This window comes from Zophobas morio, unplaced genomic scaffold (assembly GCF_036711695.1).
Source record: "Zophobas morio isolate AGI-343-1 ecotype UQ-CSIRO unplaced genomic scaffold, CSIRO_AGI_Zmor_V1 ptg000009l, whole genome shotgun sequence".
Taxonomy (NCBI): domain Eukaryota; kingdom Metazoa; phylum Arthropoda; class Insecta; order Coleoptera; family Tenebrionidae; genus Zophobas; species Zophobas morio.
Window position 1 is genome coordinate 7,566,119 of NW_026972114.1, and position 23,950 is coordinate 7,590,068.

General features: G+C 36.8%; 1 protein-coding gene across 1 annotated transcript; it reads right to left on the reverse strand.

The window, feature by feature from the left end:
- Positions 1–16,742: 16,742 nt before the first annotated feature.
- LOC135125706 (uncharacterized) lies at positions 16,743–17,339 on the reverse strand. The gene has a single exon (XM_064051363.1). The coding sequence runs from the start codon at positions 17,337–17,339 to the stop codon at positions 16,743–16,745; it is 597 nt and encodes a 198-aa protein (XP_063907433.1).
- Between the last annotated feature and the right edge of the window lie 6,611 nt (positions 17,340–23,950).

Consider the following 23,950-nt stretch of genomic DNA (forward strand, 5'->3'; position numbering starts at 1 on the left):
ATAGACGATGAATCGACTCGAATGCAGCTCGGCGAAATGACTCTGTGACGTAAGGACGTGCTGTTCGCGTGGAGACGTCGCAGAGTACCGATACGTCGCAGCCTGGGATTTGTACCAGTTTGAGCTGCAGGCCTGTATTACCTGTTCGAAATCTCTCGAGTTCCTCATCCTGCTGTTGTGCTGCTGCCAGAGCCTGGAAATCAATCGAGGTTTCCACGGCCTCGATGCGAGAAAGAGTATCTGCGACAACATTTTCGTTCCCTGCTATGTGGCGAATGTCAGTCGTGAATTGACTGATGAAGTCCAGGTGTCGTATTTGGCGGGGCGAGGACTCGGTATTCTTCTTCTGAAAGGCGTACGTGATCGGCTTGTGGTCTGTATAAATGGTGAAAGACCGCGCCTCTACCATATGCCTAAAATGTTTGACTGCGAGATAAATGGCCAGTGGCGGCTCGTGGTGGATTTTGTTAGGGGGGCAACTTGGTAACAAAAAATATAATTAGAATTACAAATTTAGTAACCACTCATAACTTTGCATAGAAATAATTGCAAACTGGCAATATGGTACAACGCTGATATGGGCAAGTATTTTAAAAGCAAAAATAAAAAAAACTTACTCCAATTTAAGTTAAAACGATGCCGGTGACACATGTTCAGAGTTTATTGAAACTATACTTTTAAAATTTTATGTTAATATATAATTATAAAACCGGCGCACAGAAAAACTTGGGTTTAATTAACTGTCTTATATATGAAGTCCATCCTTCGATTTTTTTGAGAAACAAAATGATCTATCACAAGATCATTAAAATTGTCTGTTTGTTGAATTAAAGCTTTTTCTATAGACAACATTGAAAGAGCGTTTAATCGGTCGCTACTCATAGTGTTTCGTTTCAGTGTTTTTATTCGAGCCATAGTTGAGAAACAGCGTTCATCTTCTGTAGTTGTCATGGGAATTGTGCATACAATATTAAGAAGTTTCATGGTTTCGGGAAACACTGACGAAAGGTTATTTTCTATAAAAAACCGAAGAAGCGACAATGCTCCTCCAGCAGTTTGAAAATCATCCCTGTTGTAAATAGCGGTCAATTCTCCCTTTAAAACTGTTGCATCTAAGTGAAATTTGCTTACTGCAATTTGAAATTTATCTTCGGGAAAGGTCATTTGATAGTCCTTAAAGGCTTGGGTCAAAAAAAGGTGTGACAATGACAAATAATTTGTAGATGAAAAACGTAATTCTATATCTACAATTATCGCATCACATACTCGTTGTGCAATTAATTTTAAGTCATTGGTGTTTCGTGGGAGTTTTGCTGATGGTTCCTCTTCATCTCGATAATAATCATAATCAAGCGATTGTCTTATATGTTCTACAGATTTTTTAAAATCTTGTACATACTTTTCAACTGCTGCGGAATCTACACTTCGTTTTTGCAACTGATTGTATAGTATGTCACAGTTGGGCATTATTTTATTAAAAACATGGAGCCAATAATTAAATTCATAATCTTTCAGGAAATTAACGAGCCCATTTGATTTTGTAACTGTTTTGCTGTCATCTTCCCTTTCAATGATTGTTTCTAAACAATTTATTAAATCATTTTTATATTGAAAGATAGTCGTAATTGTTCTGGATTTAAAGTTCCAACGAGTAGCAGGTCCATGAGGTAGTCGTTTGTGAACTACTTCATCTAAAACTGCAGTTCTTTTGGGCGAACGAGAGAAAAATGCTGAAAACGCTTCCGAATTAGAGAAAAAAAATTTTTTCCACTAGTAGCATTACAATGGCTAATTGTCGACTTGTCTAGAGGTCTGTAATTTGGAAAATTGTGAACCTTGGTCAATAATGTAAACGTGAAGTTGGCCACCTAATGTGACAACTGTCCACAACTGTCAGAAAAACTGAGACATAACCTGAAAACGATCATTTTGGAAAATTTGCTTTTAAATTATGCCCTGGAATGATTTCCAAACCCTGAATTGATTATAAATTGAGGATAAATTGGTGAAACAAAGTTGATGAAGTTGATGGGAGTGAAAATGAAGTTTACGGGACTGAAACTGAATCATGGTTCCGATTTGGTTTGACTTGATTTGCCGTAGATGAGCTTTGGACGATTTCGGCGATTTTTTTTTTATTGAAGATCGAGCCGTCGTTGTATCCTTCTGCTATGCTGGAGGATTTCCATTCCCCGTGTCGCTTTAACGATAAAAGGTCCATACCTTTTTCAGCCAAATTTGTCGCGGTCGCGTAAGTACGACGGAATGAGGAGGGGTACATGATGGTTCACTTTACAACATTTTTCACACAAAAATTTATTAAAAACGGGAAATATGGAGGAAATTAAAACAAAAGTTCTGGACCATTTCTGGATTGTCAAAAAATAATAAAATTCCAAAGCTTACTAAAATGACGTGAGTACACATTTTTATTGATGCACTTCAGAAAAAACATTTTGAAAATTCGCAAACCTCAAATGGGCTACTAGTGGAAAAAATAGTATATTAACCACGTTTGTGAAGCCAATTCTAGACCTCGCGCTTTAGAGCCCTCGACGCTGCGCGTCTCAGGTTCTAATTTGCGCTCGGTCTAGAATGTCTGTCTTCACAACCTTAGTTAATAATATACTATTACAGACTTGTGAATGTTTGCTGCTCTCTTAATAATTAAATTTAATTGGTGAGCATAACAATGTATATATTCTGCGTTTGTATAAAAAGTTTTAATCCGAGCTTGAACACCTTCATTGTGGCCACTCATGACTGACGCTCCGTCATATGTCTGTGCTATCAGTTTCTCTGGGCGTTCATTTAGTTTAAGTTTTTCTAATTCATTGAAAATACACGTACTTATTGCTTCAGCATTCGGTGCGGTGGGAGTAAAAAAACCCATAAATCTTTCATGTATTACACCATTCAGAACATATCGCACGATAAAAACCAACTGAGAAATTGTGGAATTATCAGTTGCTTCGTCAGCTTCGATTGCAATATAATCACACTGTGTAATCTCGTCTTTTATTAATTGCAACGATACTTCTAGAATGGAATCCAGTAATTCATTTTGGATTGTTTTGGATAATCCTGAAAAGACTTTATTCTATGATTTTTCAATATGTGTTTTAAGGACACTTCTGCGAGTAAATTTACCAAACCGCGAAATATGCCCGGGTTTGAAGAAGTTTCGCGTTCGTCGTGCCCGCGTAAAGCAACTTCAAAAGCTCCACAAAATTTTATGCAGTCTATTAACTTGCTTAAAATATATCTATTGTGTTTTACTTCCTCATTATGTTTTTTCACATTTAAACGATAGGCCGAATCCAATTAATTCTGAATAAGTATTTACTCTACCAAGAGTAGCATATTCGACGGCATAAAATAAATGTCTTGCTGCGATCTTATGCTTTTTAATTTTCTCACCTAAATGTTTCAAGTCCTTGACGCCAGTTTCCACCCAAGATTTATCACAATCGCCTTTATCCATTACCAAACACACAAAACAGAAAAAGGCATTTTGTTCGGCACATCCACACAACCACTCTGCACATTCATAAAATCTATGATTAAAGTGTCTTGTTACAGTTTTATTTTTCACTATAGACGTTTGTTTCAAACTTAAGTCCGGCCGAGGTACTCCCAATCCCTTCAGTTGAAGACGTTCTTCGAAAGTTAAATTTCCACTCAACTTCCGGCTTTTAATCGCGGAGACAGTATTCATTTTACAAAAAAATAACGAAATAACCCAAAAGAACACGAATTTTGTACGTGAGATGAGCAGTTCGCGCCTGTTGCATTCTTGCATTAACGCCATGAGCTATGCACACGCGCCGTTCTCATTTAACAATGCATTTCTTTTGTGATTGGCTCGGGCATCTGTGTATATTGCCCGGTGAAGATCCAATTCAACGAATCAAAAGTCGAAATTTATAGCGCGCAAATTAACTTTTAAATGCACAGGAGGAGCAGCCGAAACTGTTGCCCGAAACCATTTATAATTCATTCAAAGTAAGATTTTTGACTGGGAAATCATAAAAAAGAGTACAAATTTAATATTTAATTCTTTCTTTTTTAAAATTTCCGACTGAGTAAAATAAAAAGTCAGCCTAAAAAAGTCATTTGGGAGGGCACTGCCCATTTGCCCTCCCGGCAGCAGCCGCCACTGTAAATGGCTAGTAGTTCTCGATCATAAGCCCCGTAGTTTGACTCGGTGGGACTCAGTTTTTTGGAAAAGAAGTCCAACGGTTGCCAGTGACCATCAACCTTCTGCTGGAGGACTGCTCCGATGGCGAAATCTGACGCGTCCGAAAAAATAGCCAATGGTGCGTTTGGCTCGGGATGTGCCAATAATGTGGCTCCGGCGAGGCTTTCCTTGCACGCCTCGAATGCGGCCATAGTTGCTGGTGTCCAGTTGACCGGAGTTTTTCCTTTGACGTTGCCCTGGAGGAGGTCGTTCAAAGGTGCTTGCGTCTCTGCCGCCTTAGGTAGGAATCTTCTAAAAAAATTCAATATACCCAAGAACTGACGCAACTTTTTTACTGTACTTGGTTGGGGGAAGTTGCGAATTGCTTCGACCTTTTCTGGAAGTGGACGTGTACCTGCGCCGGAAACGAGATATCCTAAAAATTTGACCTCTGGCTGGCCGAAGACGCATTTCATGGGATTGATAACGACGCCGTACTCTCTCAAAAGCTGAAACACAGTTTCCAAGTGCTGGAGGTGTTCTTCTGGTGATGCGGATGCGACGAGGATGTCGTCGATGTATGCATAGCAAAAATCGAGACCCTGCAGCACCTCGTCCATGAATCGCTGGAACGTCTGCGCTGCGTTTCGTAAGCCGAACGTCATAAATTGAAATTCAAACAAGCCGAATGGGGTGGTAATGGCAGTCTTCGGAACGTCTTCTTCTGCGACCGGGATCTGGTTGAATGCGCGTACCAGATCGATCGTTGAAAATATGATTTTGCCGTGTAAAGATTGCGCAAAATCTTGGATGTGCCTCACCGGGTACCTGTCGGGGCAGGTTCTCGCGTTGAGGGCACGATAGTCTCCGCATGGCCTCCATTCGTCGCCCTTTTTTGGGCACCATGTGAAGCGGTGAAGACCATGAACTTTGGGAAGGGTGGGCGATTCCTAGCTGGACCATGGCGTCGAATTCTTTTCTTGCTGCCTGGAGTCGGTCGGGCGCGAGTCTTCGGGGACGTTGCGCAATGGGAGGGCCCGGCGTGGTTACGATGTGGTGGCGGGTGGAATGTTTCACCGCCTTAGGGGTTCCGTCTGGACGTGTGACATCGGGAAACCGTTGGAGGAGTTCATGGAACGGTAAACTTCCGGCGATGGTTTTTACGGACGGGATCTCACACTCAGTCACCTCTCCGATGGAAGTGAGTTGGGTAATTTGATCGTGCAGTCGCTGGTTTCTTATGTCCACCAGGAGTCCGTAGTGAGCCAGGAAGTCGGCTCCGATAATGGGTTTTACCACGTCCGCGACAACAAATCTCCACGTAAAATCGCGCCGTAAGCCTAAATTCAACGACAACGTGATTGTTCCGTACGTCGCGATGACGGTGCCGTTTGCCGCGGAAAGTTCATATGCGGACTTCGTACGCGGTTTTGGTAGCAGGGCATGCGGGAACACACACAGATCGGCGCCGGTGTCGATGAGGAATTTTTTTCCTGTTGTCCTCTCGGTGACGAATAAACGGCTCGATGTTGTTGTAGGGGTGGTGGGGCAGGCGTCAATGGCCGTTTTTAACGACTGCCCTCGGCGTTTCCCGCCGGTAGGGAACTATACCTACACGGCTTGTCGCATCTTCTTGATGTGTCGCCGAAACGCCAGTGGTAATAGCAAATACCGCTGTCGCCTTTCGTTCGATGACGGGATCCCGATCGCGAACGCGAACGCGACGATGTCTCTGGCCGCGAGTCTGAGGGCGAACGGTTCTGGGGATGCGATACCTGGGGGACTTCTATTGCAGCCAGCCTCTGTAGGAGGACCGCCACGGTGTTTTCCATCCAGATTAATTTTTCCAACTCGGTTGATGACAGGGTCGCGGGTGAATTCGCGTTTGACGCCATAATTTTTATTTCACTCGAAATTCCGCACTATACTCGTCGCGATCACTGGTACAATACTCACGTTTTTTTCTTCTTTCAATCACGTCGGGGTCACCAGTTGTGGGTATTGTTGGTGATTTAAAAGCGACGGTACGGTTTTCAGTTTTTATTTTGTTCTTTACTGTTCGAGAGTGCGAGGAAGAAGAAGGAAGGGTGTTTAAAATGGTACACAGGTAAGCTCGGTTTCGAAGAGGTGGAAGTAGGTAAAAAAGGAGTTTAGAAAATTCTAGAAGGGAAAAGAGAAAGTATGTAGGATCTTAGGGCAGGTAGACGAAAGGTAGGAAGTATTTACATTTATACAATTATGTTACGAATTGAAAATTCGCAGTAGCTATTTCGGGTTTTATTGGCATTCTCGGATCGGATTACATTTTGTTTACTCGTTTTTTTTTGTTTCGTCATTTCGTGCATGGGTGGTTGGGTTGGGCACGGTGGCAATGAAGGACAACTTTGGTGGAGGGTTCGTCCCGAGCTTTTGACTCCCCCAGTCGCAAGACTGTCGCGATGATTCTGAGCTTGGAGGGGCTCAGCTGAGTGTTTCAGCCTCGCTGTTTGTAGATCGGTCTTCTGGATCGTTTCAGCTTGGTTCTTGCTATAAGGAACTGGATGGATCGCGCCATCCCAGAGCTTCACTCTGAAATTCGATTTTCGTTCTGTTTGTTATTTTTGTTCGCGAATTTCATTTGCTTACCTAGGTGGGAACAAACGCCGTGGAGCGTCCCCTAGAGTCTTCGTCATTTCTGGAATCTTGATAGCCTTGTTTGTTTTTTTTTTCTTTTGTAATAACCATCGCATCCACTTAATAGTTACATCGATTAGGGATTTTCGTCGGAATTCAACGTTTCGTAAGTTTGCCACTAGAGGGCCAAACTTCCGTTAATTCTCGCTTCGTTACCTTGCCACGTCATCGCAGGTGGAAGGGAATCCATTTTGCTTTGGTACTTCGTGTTGAATGGTGTTGGGGGTTAGTGCTTTCCTCTTTTGCAGTTCGTTTTAGCAACCTTTTCTTTGGCGATCCGTTTGGAATCGCATTCGTCGGATCTGTTGGGTCCCCTAAAAGGTGCTATCGCTTGGAGCGCATTTGTGAGCTGTAAAAGATATAGTGCATTCGAGCACTACGACTTTGTCGGATTTTGGGTTAAGGGCACTAGACCATCCCGCTAACATCGGAGAAGCTGCAGTCGATCCGCAGCTTTTTTTTGTTTTGTCGCTGATCTTGCTATTCCCGTGATCGAAAATTGGAGCCAGTTTCGAGTGGGAGAACGAATTCTATGAATTCCAACTGTCGTGGGCAGTTGTGAGCCCTCCCAGAACAGCTGGAGAATCACCAAAAACCTCGACTCGACATCGACTGGAACTTCGCTGCGACGCCGCTGTGTTTCGACATCTCGTCGTGGATATCGAAGGAGGCAGGTGCCCATGGTACTTCAATTCCATCTCATTAAGTATTAGTCGCCTTACCTTTTCTTTATTGTATCGCAACACGTTTCGAAGTTCGGCGTAACTAGCACTCGCACATAACCTAGTAATAACAATCGGTAAGAGTGTGACGCTTCGCTCTACGTTAATACCTTCGTACGTACGTTAGGACTACCGAGCGTGTGGCCTACTTCGTTTATCTCATAGCCCTCGAAATAATTAATCAAATCGTTATTCGTTACGACCCCAACTAACTTGTTCGTTTCGTAAACATCGTTCGTATCGCTCGTATTTATCGTTAATTAGTTCATCGCCTTTCGTAATTAAACTATCGTTCGTATTGCTCGTATTCATCGTAAACCGTTAGTCGCATTAAATCGTTATCATTAATATCTTACTCATTTCCTTTTGCTTACTTATTTAGTTATTTATCACTCTTATTTTATTTTTAATTAGTGACCTTAGGTTTTCTTGTAACCAATAATTTAAGTAACAGCTTGCAATTACAATAGTTAAATATTTTTCCGGTTTTTTGTTGTTGTAATTGTGTCTTAATAAAAACTGGTGGCGCCCTGGCGACGTCGCTACACAAAACAGTGTGCTCTCTCTTCTTTGCGAACCTCTAGCGACCTGACCTTTGCACCCGCAGGAACTCACCCCTTCTCCACTAGCAGGCCGGCAACGAGCTGTGAGTTTGGCTCGTAACAATTACTATGACTGCCCTCAGGTAGAACACCTGATTTTGTGGGAACGGTTGTTCCTACAATGCAAATTCAAAAAATACGAATAGAATGATAAATCACAAGTACGGACTCATTATATTCTGTACCTTTTAGATAGGATTTAATCAGCAAAATTTTAGGGTGACGTCATGAATTTTTTGGAGGAGACAAGTAAATATATTTTTGCAAACTTATCATGCTTATCATAACTCTAAACCATCTGCAAGATTTCAAAGCATTCGGTTTTGCAGATTCCAAATTAAATGTCAAAATGTTGTTTCCTAATTTTGGTTTTTTTTCAAGAAATCTGGACGTTTCAGGTAAAATCTCAATTCGGAGTCATAAAGTACATGTGTAAGACTATGTTATTTGAGACAATTTAAAACCCATTTACTATGTACAATTTTGAAGTGACGTCATCACATTAGCGGTGGGGATTATTAGACAAATTTTGGTTAGCGTTTTACCATCTACATGATGTACCTAATATCAATACAAAATTTTACAACAATCGGCCTAGTACTTTCGTAGACCTGTCTAATAAAATTCCGGGACGTCAGACAGACGGACAGACGGACAGACAGACGGACAGACGGACAGACAGACAGACGGAAACGGGAGACCTATTTCTTCGTCCTCTAGGGGTCATGATAGGTTGAAAAAATGCAAAAGTAGAGAGTCGACCGACGGACTCGATTACAATACTTCCTTTGCTTATCCTCGGGAAGTAAAAAGGAACAGATGGAATCACTAAGTCAATTTTTTCGTGAAAGGTAGCATTACATAGAAGACACACTATTCAAAATCTTATTAACATGGTGTGGCAGACCAAATTCCGGGGCGTTATGGCTTTTTTAGAAAGATTGACAATATTTCTTGAAAAAAAAAATCTATTATCAGATACTCAACATGGTTTTAGAAAAAATAAAGCTACACATACTGCACTTTCGGTAATATTGGATTTTATTCATAATGCACTTAATGGGAGGAATGAGGCTGTTGCACTTTTGTTTGATTTAACTCGTGCATTCGATATGGTTGACCATAACTTGCTGTTAAAGAAGGTTTGGGGAATAGGGATAAGAGGAGTTGCACATTCATGGATTAGGTCTTATTTGGAGAATCGCACCCAAAGTGTAAATATAGGGAACTGTACATCCAGGAGCAGATCTATAAAAGTTGGGGTTCCTCAAGGGTCACTATTAGGACCTATTTTATTCATTATGTTCAGCAATGATTTATCTCTTGCATGTGGTAAATATGGTACAATAGTAAGCTACGCGGATGATACAAGCATACTTGTATCGAGTGGCATTGTCAAAAATTTAATTGATAGCTGTAATGTTGAATCTAACCAATTTAATAACTATTGTAAAATGAATGGACTGCATTTGAACAAAAATAAAACCTGTTATATCCGTTTACTCCCTAAAAATGCTACAATTGATAACAGTCTGCTTCTACGTTTTGATAACTTGTCAATACGATCGACTGAATGTGTAAAAATATTAGGTTTAATTTTTGATTGTAAATTGAAATGGCATTCTCATATTGATGAGTTATTACAGAAAATCAGCAAAACTTGTTATTTATTCCGATATTTGCGTAATTGTGTTTCTTCTCATGTTTTAAGATCTATTTTGCTATGGTTCAACCTTACTTACGGTATTTCTTTTTGGGCTAAATCTGCATCTGCAGAAAAAGTATTTAAATTGCAAAAACGGCTACTGAGAATTAGGTTTTATCTACATCCACGATTCTCGTGTAATGAGATTTTTGTATTACATAACATATTAACAGTTCCGTCACTGTATATTTTGGACTTGGTTACAAATATTAAGACAAAAGTTTGCCAGTTTCCAAGAGTTGGGCAAATACAAAGTAGTCACAATTTAAGAAATAATGGAGATTTACAAATAAATTTCTCAAAGTTGGAGATTGGTAAGCAAAATGTCAATTATATAGGTGTACTTTGCTACAATAAAGTCAGAAAAGTGATAAAGGATTGTGACTTAACTTATTTAAGAAAAAGGTTCGTAGCCATTTAAGCAGTAGAGCGTATTATAGCATTGATGAATATTTGTGTTCCCAATTTTGACTAGACCTATGTACTGTAGAAGTATTTGTGTCACAATAAACTTAAACTTAAACTTATAAAATACTTATGTACAGGGTATTTATTTTATCTGTTCACGCCTGACAGTTTTTGCATAGGCAACATATTATACACCTCAGAGACGACTTCATCCAATTTATTTTTTTTTAATAAGCAATCATAGCAATCACAAAAAAAAATACAAAGATGTCACTTCCAAATAATAACCAAATTGAAAAAATTAACACTCAATTTATTAATGGATCAGATTACAACAAAAACGAATTTATAATAAATGTTCAAAATGCCTGTCTCCACTATATTTACAAAGTCGTATCCTACGTTCAAAATTTCTACGAACTCTAACATCTCGGGAGTTATACCCAGATCTGCATGACGTTATTATCCTTTTACGTAAGTGGTTTTCATTTTCGATTGGGACAGTATAAACGTCATTTTTCACCTACCACCTAAGAAAAAAATCTAATGGCGTTAGATCAGGGTTCCGTGCAGGCCAAGGGTACTCTTCTTTCCTAGCAATAAGTCTTGGTCCGAACGCTGTGTGTAAATAGTTCCTAACGTCTCTCTGATAATGAGCGGGAGCGCCATCATTTTTAAACCAAATTATTCTTCGTATGTCTACCTCTACGTTTTCCAACAGCTCAGGTAAAATATTCTTTAAAGAATTTAGATATATAGGTCCGTTTAAATTTCCTTCAAAAAAATGTGGACCAATGACGTGGTTACCAACCATTCCACACCAAGCATTAACTTTGAAAGCTTCTTGGAAGTCCTTTGCTTGATACCAATGGGGATTTTATTTTAGCCGTTATTGGTAAATGTGACTTCATCCGTAAACAAAACGTTAAATAAAAAATCTTAATTGTCTCGTAATTGAGCCCTCACGAATTCGCAAAACAATAACCGTCCGATAAAATCGCGTTCTGTTAAATGTTGGACAATTGTCACATGGTCTGGATGAAATCGGTTTGCCTTTAAGATGTTGAAAACCGAACCCAAACTAATCTCCATTTGTCTTGCAATCTGTCTTTGCGCACGTGGGGATTTTCTGCTACAATTTCAATTAGAGCAGCTTCATTACCCGGCGTTGTTACAGTTCGATTTCTAACTTTATTTTTTTTAATGGCCCAAATTCTCCTAAACTTTTTTCAAGTTTTCTAAACGCGTGCTTCTATTGGGATATTGACGAACAGAAGCATCAACATTTTTGTCAAACTTTCCGAATATTAATAGCATGTTTGTTTTTTCGGAATTCGAAAACATTTAAAGTAAACGAAAATTGAAAATGTTAGGCTGACAGAAATAATTTGCATTAATTTCGGTTCTGATCATTGCTATCTATGCATTCAATATTATTTAAAAATAAAAATTAATCAAAATTGTTTATGAAGCGTAAAATAGGTTGCTTATGCAGAAATATTCAGGGGTGAAGAGATAAAATGAACACCCTGTATTTATGTGTTGCTTTAGTTTTAGCTGTAAATAATAAAAATTATCTAAATAAAGATATACGTCTAGTTGTCATGGAAACCGATGGTTTAACTTTTGGTTATGTTGTTACACTACTACTCTTAAATTCGTCAGAAATCTTGAACTACTGCAATATTTCTCTGTTGTCTGTCGACAATAGTTAAATTTTTTAATTCTGAATGACTACCTCGCAGACGGACCAGAATACAAAATACAAGTGTGGCGTCCTATAAACAAGCTTTAGACTTCGACTGAGGTGCAATCAAGAATGGGACGTGTTTATTATGTTGCTCGTTTTACGGTTAGCACGGGATATCGTAGCCAAACATAGACAATTTTCCGGGTTAAAATTTCATGGAAAACTAAAAACGGAATGGACGTCGACGATACGCAATGAAAATCCAGTCCAAAAGTAAAACTTAAATATTTACACCAAATACCACACTGGCGTTTGTGTGGATTAAATAAAAGTGTGGGTCGATTTCCGATTTGATGAAAAAATAATTGACAAGTTTGTTCTAATGGCAAGCTCATCGATTTGATTAAAATGGTAGCGTTATTTGTTTAAGTGTGTTTGATCTATGTTTTGGGCGATTGGCTCATCAAGTGACCAGCAGGCTGATTAATGGGTATTAGGTTTGCGCATGTCGTAGCTTTCTGGACATGGGTGTGTCTGGTGTGACGCGACTTACGAACACAGGTTAGTATTTTTAGATAAGTTGTTTTGGTAATGTACAAAATTTATCCAGATAAAAATTTTGTGTAAAAATTTATAAACAAGAAGTTTTAGTATACTGACACGAATATAAATGGCAATCTTTTAGATAACAGTATTACAGTTCTACATCGAAAGAAGTAGATATAGTTTCCTCAAACCTATAAGGCGTTTATGGCTTTGACGTTTAAAGTACTTTACAGCCGACCCTTCATAAAGCTTAGTAAATGTAAACCATGCCACGTGCCAGGGACGGCCGATACGCGAAGGACCGGACTAAGAGTAATTTTGTTTGTAACGTTTCTTCCGTACCTTAATTATTTAATCATTATTCTGTACATTTGAAAATATTATTAAGATACTGAAAGCAAAAAACATAAAATCATGAATAAGTACGATCGCAATCATAGAAAACTGGTCCACTAAGTTTTTTGATAAATCAAATAATTTTGACGATGTCACCGTTCTTTGTTTCAAATCCAGAGGGTACATTCATATTGCTGTTATATTAAAAATAATACATGACTAGAGAGCGAAAAGTATGCAGCAAAATTTTGAGAAATATTATCATGTAATATGCATGAAATTTATGCAAATATGCTGTAACTTTATTAATATATGCAGAGATATGCAGTTGCATATCCTCCAAAAATTCAAAAAGAAGTGTAATAACACAACTAAATTTATTTACAAATTATAAAAACAGGTTTATCAAGCTTAATTTTTTTAATAAAAAATACATACATAAATAAAATTTTTGAAAATTATTGTCTTACACTAAATAGTGACAAATAAATAAAAATTAATAATAATAATAGACCATTTAATTAGTATTTTTGTAGCAATTTATTTTTAAATACTTTTCGAAATATTATAGCAAAAAATTTTGCCGATGATCCGAAAACATATATTTGTAAATAGAAATGCGGTTTGTAGCAGAAACTACAAAACACAGTGCCTTCTTGAAGAATAAATTCAGGAAAAGACCAGTACAGGGCACGGTTGATAAAACCGTTAATTGTTAATTTAGAAGAGTCGAGTGATGATGACAGTGACTATTTCGATCAATAATTAAGCAGTAGTAGTTAATAAGTAAATAGTTTTGTATGTCAAAATTCTAACTAATTTGCTGTAATAAAAAATGATTGAGTACAAAGTTACTTTGTTTTTACTTAAAATAAAAAACTCGAAAGGCGCAGTTGTCGGTAAATGCAAAACTCAGTCCTGCCCTGTGCTTTTACCAGAAAAGGTCTTTTCAGGTAGGTATCGGTAAGCGGGTTTAAGACATCCGGTTGTGACGGCCTATTGAATTATAATGGGAGTCATATTGGTGTGAAGTCATAAACGCCAAATATGTTTGAGGATAGTATACAACGTTGTGAAATGGTCATCGCGAGGTCTCAAATCAAGAGATCCTATGTCATTTGATTAAAAAAAAAAAGTTGATGATAACTTCTAGAAGAACTTGATTTTTTTAATTTTTGTGTATTAGAGTAAGGATTGTATTTCCAAATCGTTTCATTTGGTGTGCCATAAGTCATTTTTGTGTTATTAATTCACTTTTAAGTGGGTGCGAATACTAAACTGAATAATCCGATACTTACATAAAACAGGAAACGAATCTTTAAATTGTTTGAACTTACATTTATCATCACAATTTTTCCCTTTGTTACTAAAAATGTAACAAACACACTGAAAATTGCATCTTAATCTATTTACCAATCTAACTACACGAAAACGACAAAACGAACATACTCTGGTTTAGACAGCAAGTTGTTGTAATTATCCCTTGCAAATAGAAAGGTCTTCCTCCGAAAATGATAGGTACAAACTATTAACAATTTACATAAAACATTATAAAGTTAAAGTTACGAAATGTTTCTAGAAACCTATCGAATTAATCCGTTTAGCGTTTACAGTATCGTGATCCGAACTTGATTCTGTTTACCACAAACAGCATTAGTGCCCCAAAATAACCGAACATGGCACCTAAATATACAAGAATTATGTTTTGATTAATATTATTGAATTTCCAAGCGCTCTAAATTCTTACTTATTAAAAATATGGGCTCATGATAAAATATTGTAGTCAAGGAAGGCATGACTTTGTCCACATTGTGTGCCGCCTTTCACAGTTTTGTGGGAACGATCACACTAATATTGGAATTTTTATTTTTAACGCTACTTAGTGGCTGCACTGTTTCGGGGCCAACGCTTCATCAGATTCTGTCGAACGTCAATAATTTTTCCGTTTTTACTGAGTATTATTGGTGCGTTTTCCCACACTTTGTCTTGTTGTTTTCATTTGTTGTCTTCTCCTTTGTTCGAACTTTAAGCGTCTCAAAAAACAGTTTTATCAAAATTTCAGATCATTGTGGAATAATCTCAGGTAATGAACACAGAGGAATGGCTATGGTCAGTGTTGCAAACAACTTTTTTAGGTTAGGACGGGTTATTCTTTGGAGCAAAACACGTTCATCATCATGTCCTATTACCGTAATGGGGTCTTAAATGAGGATGGGGACTGGGTGTGCTCTATGGATACGTCTATCTGGTGAAATATCCTGTTGTCATCGAGGAAGAAACTTTGAAGACGCACATACGGCGAATTGTGACCAGATTTAACGACACTGGTAGCGTCTTTAAGGGAAAACCGAGGGGGAGAGCTCAAGTTAGTGAAGACGTTGTTGGGGATTTAAGGACGAGAATGGAAGAAATCTTTGTCAAAACCGTCTTCAGTGGTGTCGACAAATTTAACCTTACTTTTTGGATTTAGTTATTTGAAAAATTATTGTTTCTTTGCAGAACAGACCAGATGACTTATTCTGCTCAACTCTAATCCACATTCTAAGGTGTAATTCATGACAATAATAATAATAATAATAATAATCATCCTTTATTGCCCAACAGGAGAAACCCCAATAACAGGACAAAATGAAAACTTAAATTAAATACATTCTTTACACTATAAATATGTAATAAAATAATATCAACATTAGAACAAAAACAGGTTTACTATAAATATATGGCTACCCAAAGTACTATCCTAATTCCTAATTAATTAAATTTTATCAAAAAATATATCAAAATACAGGTTGTTAGCAACAATGTACTGGTGAATTCCTTAATACACTGGATTTAGGCGCTTGTACACAAAATGTAGATAAATAACGCGAAAATAAACGTGGCACATGAAAATTAATATTAGCAAGAAACTGGACACAATCTACATAGTTATGAATTAATTTCCACATAAATCTAGCGTTTAAAATATTTCTTCTTTCAATTAGAGATTTAAACTTATGTTGATCTACTTAGTAACAGCTAATAATCAATATTTCTAGAAGGATATACTCCATCACGTTTGAAAGAAAGAAATTCCAAAAATCATCTCTGTAATTGACGGTTTGTGTAATGTGGTTGCCAAACAATACATGCATATTCCACTTTACTAACAATAAACGCAAAATACAAGGATTTTAATAACAATGGATTTTTAGAATGTGCCGAGGCACGCATAATAAAACCTAACATTTTAGACAAGTTTGAAGTTAAAGTATCAATATGTTCTGAAAAAGTAAGGTTTGCATCAAATATCACACCTAGATTTTTTTATGTTGACAACAAGTGTCAAAGCATTACCATTTACAGTGTAAGGAGATGCAATATACCTCATTTTACGAGTAAATCTAACATAATAACATTTATTCTAATTGATCTTTAAACTATTGAGTGAACAATGCATAGCTATCTTATTTAAGTTTTGCTGCAATTTTACTACAGCTTCAAAATCCTTGATGTTGCAAGTAAGAGAAGAAATCATCAATATACAACATAAATAGCAAGGGGGCCAGGTTTGATCCTTGTGGGACTCCGGGTGTTGACATGTATTCACTTGATTTAAAGCCATCGTAAAAGACATAGTTAATTCTATTAGAAAGATATGATTCCATAAGCCTCACAAGAGAAGGAACAAGACCGAAAGCACTAAGTTTGCTTACAATAAATTGTGGTCCACCGTGTCAAAGACACTGCTGAAATTAGTATAAATAACATCTGTTTGTCCTCTTTTGTCCATTTCTTCAGCCATGTATTGTGTAACATTTAACAAATTAGTTGTAGTGGATCTCCGAGGTAAGAAGCCATGTTGATTAGTTGAAATATAACGATGAGTACCATTAAAAATTCAAGTATAAATGATTTCCTCAAATAATTTTGCGAAGTTTGAAAGAATGGCAATCGGTCGATAGTTTTTTAATTGCGTCTTATCATCTTTATTATAAACAGGAATTATTCGAGCTCTCTTCCATAAACTAGGAAATGTGGACGATGATATGGCTAAGTTAATAATATACAAAAGTGGTCTTACGAGTGCAAATCTTACATCATGTACAATGAAGCTCGGTATTTGATCATCTCCAGAAGTGTGTTTAGCAGGAAAACGGGCCATGTATTTAAGCAATTCATCTTCAGTAACTGGTTGTAGCTGAACACAAAGACGATTTGACGGAATATCTTGTGCGCTAACATCTATTTTAGGAAAATAAGTATTAGAAAATATAGAAGCAAAAGCATCAACAATATCTTGAGAAGAATCATACGATTTAATACCATCAAACATCTTTCCAGGTATCCTTGTAGTACCTTTTTTCATATGCGTATGGTTGAATATTTCAGTGGGATTAGATATTATGGACTCTTCAACCTTTTTCATGTAAGAATTATATCCCATTGATATTTGAGATCCTTCGCAATCGCCTAAATTCATAACGCATTGAGTCATTACCAACGCGCGGAATTGTATCTCATACGCTAGAACCAGTGCTGTCGCGGCGATAGTTTGATTATAAATATGTTTTTCTTTTGGACTATTTCAACATAATATAACATTTCAAGATCAATCTGTGGTCCTGTGGTTGAAAAATTGAAAAGAGCATTGAGTATTATTATTTGAAGTAATATAGTAATATAGCAGTAGTTTTTTTTACTAGCTGTAAACACTCCTAGCGACGCACTGGCTACGACCTTGTGGACCAGATCAAAGCGTCCCCGCTTCTCGCCGTTAAAGACACCTTACTTCAATTAGGGGATTGCAGCGGTGAGATAAATTCCCGCGTACTGGTCATTACCATTTGCTAGCCATTTGCTTCTACATTTATTTTTAAGTTTTAAATTGTAAATAATTTCGGGTGTAAACCACGGAGGAAACCGAATTTTACGTTGTTTGTAATACGGAACTGAAGCTTTAAATATTTCATAAAGATGAAAATAAAACATCTCCAACGCATGATCAATAAGTTGTTGCAAAAAAGACTAATCATTACGCAGAAGATCACCATAAAGAATATTAAAGTTAGCTTTCCAAAAATTGAACCGGTTATTATATGTGACTGGAAAAGGATTAGGTTTTTCATAAGTTTCTAAATTAAGATTGATTGATAGGGCAGGGTGGTAAGCATCTTCCCTGACAACTGGATACTCAGCATGATCAACAACAAGGTTTAGTTTCAGATTACAAAATAATGGATAAGCATGTTTCCATAAGCATTTAAGATATTATTAAACTGGGTTCCTTCAAGTGAATTTGAAAAATTTTGGAAAAAATGAATTTTAGAGGACGCCGGATTATGGAAATTACTAAAACCAGGAGCATTGAAGTCCCCAAGCAAAATAAATAGTTTATCATAAAGATATGCTTCCAATGCTTCAAGAAAAATTTCATAGTTGTCAATAGAAGTATCAGGTAGGATATATGCAGCAACCAGAAAGAATGAAGTTTTACCAACATAACATTTGAAAATTATAAAATCTATTTGTGACACTAAATTTTCTATACTATCAATGTGCAGGTAGTCAGATGTAATTTTCTTAGACAGAGCAACAATAACATCTCCACCATCAGATTTACCAGTTAATTTAAAATTTCTCTCACATCGGAGAACAGTGTAATTAGAAGGAAACAATTCGCCATCCGTAATTGAGTCATTTAACCAAGATTCAGTTACAACAATTATGTCGTATAATAGCTCGCATGCACTAACGTAAAATGCATGCGTTTTACTGTGTAGACCACGTGTATTTTGATAGTACAGAGTAAGTTGATCGCTAACCTCGTTGTGCTCGATTTAGTTTAAAGACTCGGTAGATATTGTTGTAGGGATGCCGTTAGTATATTTAATTTTTATATTACTTTCACCACCTGAAATTCTATTATTTAACTCGGTTTTCACGGTTTTATAGAAAGCAATCTGCATAGGAGTCCTGTTTCGAGAAATGGAAATGCCGTTAAAGATTGGAGACGATTTGTTGTTTAAAAACTTACTAATGACCGTAAATACATTAACATGAGCTGCCAGGGACACTTTTATGGGACGACATCGATTTACATCCATAGGGTCAAATTTTTCCAGTCTAAAACATGTATGTTCAGATCATTCAGACCCATATTAGTAAGAATGTTAGACACTTTAACAATGTCTAGTTGTAACTGCTCATTGTTAGAAGTATCTTTTTCTTCCTTGCATCCGTATATAATTATGTTTGACTTTCTTTTTTCACGCTCCGATATTTCTTGAATGATTTTTTCTGATTCCAAAACAGGGTTAGTGCTTAAGTTTGACGTATTGATTGAAGAAATGATTGCTTTTAACATTTTAATTTCCTCTTGCAATGAGACTAAAACTCTTTTAATTGAATTCAAGTCATTACCAATATCAATGCAGTTCTTAAAATCCACAAAGGTAAATCTTGAAGTACAGAAGAAATCAGTGAGGGCTACACAATGTTTTAGTAACAATTATTTGTAGACAATTAACACACTTTAAATTTCGTCTAATTCTTGTCAAAATGTAGTCCGCAACATTATACAAGCAATTCTGCGTGACAGCATAAAATGTTTGGTTGTATTTATTCCAGCCACTAGAAAGAGAAATAGCTGAGTGTGTAGAAGAAACGATATTACTCGAAGGTGCTAAATCTTTTATTCCTAATAAATTTTCATCATTTGCTCCTGCACAACTTCCCCTACTGTGCGTACTTTTGAAGCATGGAATAACACATACATTTTTAAGAAGTGACCTAAACTGAAGTGCATTTAATAATAATAATAAATCTTTATTTCCTACGGTATTTACACCCAGTTACAGGAAATATTGACAAATAATTGATTAATAGAGTGAGAGTGAATACATAACGATAACAAAATAATTATAATATTGACTACAAAGCAAAAAACCCTAAAAAAGAAAAAAAAAACTAAAAATGAACCTATTTAACAGAAATTGTTTTTAATACAATTTGTAATGAACTGAATACAGTCACTATAAATGTCACAATAGGCGCCAATTTCATTGAATAATTCGCACATTAATGCAACAGACGATCTTACTAATACGTTGGTTCTGCTTGATTCACAATAGAATATGTTACTTTCTCCAGTATTAATCCTTGGAATTAAAAAATTGAGTTGTTCTAAAAGTAACGGACAGTCTATTTTATTATTTATAAGATATATTAAAAATTTTATTATTATTATAATTCTCCTTAAGTGGAGAGGTAAAAAGTCAAATCTTGAGAGTAAAGCAGAATGTTCATAGCCTTTTGCTGGGTAAGTAGAAAGCATGAAATTTATAAAAAACACGTTTGACGTGTTCAATATGTTGAATGTGAATCTGATATATTGGGAACCAAATTAAAGCTCCGTATTCAAGTTGTGATTGCACCAGAGAAAAGAATAGAGAACACAAGGTTCGTGTAAAATAAAATAAAAAAGTAAAGTAAAATCTCTGAAATTTCTGTAGATAAATCCGTACGTTCTAAAACTTTTAGGTACCATCTCATGAATGTGCTCTATAAACTGAAGTTTAGTATCAAAGAGTATACCTAGATCTTTAATCCTTTCAGTTCTATTTATTAAACTGTTGTCAATTCAAGATATGTGGTATGGTGGTATATCGAATGTGTGTGTTCGCGTCTCTCTCGTTTCTAAGTCGAAATACCAGTGAATCTGTGCGCGAATATTATTATTTTTGTGAGAAGCCATAGGACCTTTGTATTGCACAAATTTCTGACCCCCTCGTGGGGTTGGTGAGTTTGGGTTTGTCCAGTGTTTTTATATATATTATTCGCTTCGCTGTATCGAGCTATCATTTAGTTTTTTTTCTCTCTCTCCTTTCTTTATAATAGTTTTTCTATCATTAATTTTGTTTACTTCTTTTTCTTTCTCTTTTTAATTACAATCATGGGCGCTAAGTGTAAGAAATGCGGAAAGGGAGTTTTGCGTTGCGATGATTATGTATCCTGCAGTACTTGCAAGTATATCTATCATGCTGGATGTGCGGGTTTAACCAGAGAGATTTATGAGAAAATGAAAGTAGAACTTACTCTCTCCGCATGGTGCTGTTCTTTTTGCAATTCAAAACCCGAATCAAAATCTACTTTATCTGCCACATCTGATGTTAATATTAATGTTGATAAAAATCCTTCACTCAGTTTCACTTCTGATTCACTGAAAAGTCTCTTCAATGATGTCCTTAAGATAGCACTTGAACCTTTAACTGCTGAGTTAAACGCTTTGAAGCTCGAAATGGGCAATCTACGTACGGAAAATTCGCTGCTGCATTCTGAAGTTAACAAGTTGACTCTCGCGCTCAACCGAGTTCCTAATCCAGATACACTCTCTGCAGCCGGCAATACTTTAACCACATATTCAGAAGTATTAAAAAAAAACTCTCAGGATACGGTGATTGTTAAACCCAAAGATAAGAATCAATCGGTTAACAAGACTAAATCTGATATCTTGTCTAAGGTAAATCCGGTGAACTCTGCTATTGATATCGGCAAGGTTAAAAATCTCAAAGATGGTTCAGTGTTGCTTGGATGTAAGGATGCTAGTAAATTTAAAGAACTTGCCAGCGTAAAACTATCTACATCCTACGATATTAAAGAAGTAAAGACCTTGCGTCCTCGCATCAGAATTTCGGGCATCTCAAACGATATTGATGAGAGCAGCGTTTTGTCATATGCAGTCAAACAAAACGATTTCTTATTTGACAAACCTGGCGATTATAAACTGCTAAAATTTCTTCCGCTTAAAAAAAAGCTGACTTATTCCAGGCTTTAATAGAAGTTGACTCGCTTACCTATAACAAAGCTATCAACATTGGTCACTGTCTTATCGGCTTGAATAGTTGTTCTATTTATTGCGGTTTGGAAATCCCACGTTGCTTCCAGTGCTGTGGCTTTAATCATTCATCGAGCTCTTGTAGAAGTATTATTGTTTGTCCTAAATGTTCAGAAAATCACAACGTGAAGGAATGTAAAGCTGCTTCTTTGTGCTGCGTCAACTGTCGCAACTTAAAATCAAATAGCAAACACGCGAATATTAAAACTGACCACGCCTCTTGGGATCACGATAATTGTCGAGCTTACGAATTGGCTATCACTAAGTTGAAGCAAGATCTTTTCGGTATTGCCGAATAGCAGCTAATATTTGGATCCAACACTTCAGTTTTATCTTTACGTGTAAGTCCAGCTATATCGAACTCAGATTTATCAAATATTTCTAATAATTCCTTTGTTACTACTTTTATTCCATCCCTTAACAATAATCTATCGGCTTCGTTACTTATATATTATCAAAATGCCCGTGGCATCAACACCAAACTTACAACACTTCTCAATTCTCTGTCTTCTTCCAATTTTGATTTTGTATGTCTCTCTGAAACGTGGCTTCATGACGGTGTTGGAAATTCCGAATTTTGTCCTCCTGCTTACAATGTTTTTAGATCCGATAGAAACTTTGCCAATTCCAATCTTTCCAGAGGTGGAGGAGTATTGATCGCACTCAAACAACAATTTTCGGCAGTTCAATTAGACTTATCTGCACGCGGTTTTGATGCTTTACGTTTGATCGATGTAGTCGGCATTAAGTGTTGTTTTAATCATCTTTTCCTTTTCATCTTTGTTGTCTACATTAATCCTAGAACTTCTACAGAAGAGTATAATTCGTTCTTCAGCCTGATCAGTAATCTTACAGAACTGCATAATCAACGCGTCTTAATCGTTGGAGATTTTAACATTACAGAGTATCATTATAATTTACAAGCTTCTGCAATAGGTAACAACAGACTGTCATCACTTTCTAACTTTCTGAATTTGTGCGATTATAAACAACATTCTAATATCGCTAATAGCCATGGTAGGTTCTTGGATTTGGTCATTACAAACCTTCTGTGTGTTATCGATCGCTGTGTAGATCATCTTTTATCTGAGGATGCACATCACCCTTCGCTGCTTATTACGTGTCAGTTTCGTTTGCCCAATACGCAACTGTTAGGTAATCCTGTCTCTCCTGCGAAAAAGTGGAACTTTCGTAAGGCTGATTATCCAAACTTATATCGTCACCTTGAGCAAATTGATTGGTCTTTCATGGATTCCGTCACGGACGTTAATACTCTTTGTCGTCTTTTTTATGATAAACTTAACTCTGTGCTTGATCTTTATGTTCCCAAAACTTGCCGACTACACAATTACTCTTACCCTCTCTGGTTCTCTTCTGATAACATAAAAAAAGTTAAAATCAAATGGAAGCTCTGGTGCATCTACAAAAGATCCCATAGTGACTTAGATCTGATTAATTTTAAAAGAATTCGAGCTGAATTGAAGCGTGACATTAAACTATCGTATGCCAATTATATTCACAATTTGGAAATTAATATTAACTCGGATCCTCGCAAGTTTTGGGCTCATGTCAATAATATTAAAAAACGTTCGGGGATTCCTTCTCAAATGAGCTATCTAAACACATCTCTGTTGAATCCTCAAGACATTGTAAACGCCTTCGCCGAACACTTTAGTGACAGTTATTCTAATCTAGCACATGTTGATTTTAATAGTCTTGACGAAGATCTCAGCAATATTCCAGTTTTTGTCTCTGCTATTGATGAATCCGATGTATTAGAAGCATTGAAAAACATTAAGTCTAATTCTACGTGCGGTCATGACGACATTCCGGGTTTTCTTCTATCAGACTGTGCTACTGCATTTTCTCGGCCCTTGACCATTCTATTTAATTTAATACTCAAATCTTCCTCCTTTCCTAATTTCTGGAAACTTTCTTTAATTACGCCCATTTTTAAAAAAGGCAATAGTCAATTGATTATAAATTGTCGTCCTATCTCTTTGCTCTGTAATTTTTCCAAAGTCTTCGAGTCTATTCTTCATAAATTCATACAATTTCAAGTACGCAATCGTCTATCGCACACGCAACATGGTTTTATTAATGGCCGTTCTACAGTCACCAACTTGTGCTGTTTTACTCAATTTGTATCTGATAGCTTTGATGCTAAACGACAGGTGGATGTGGTGTACACCGACTTTTCTAAGGCCTTCGAC

Excerpts from the sequence above, each read along its gene's own strand:
- LOC135125706 (XM_064051363.1), bottom strand. The coding sequence starts at position 17,339 with ATGACTCAATGCGTTATGAATTTAGGCGATTGCGAAGGATCTCAAATA.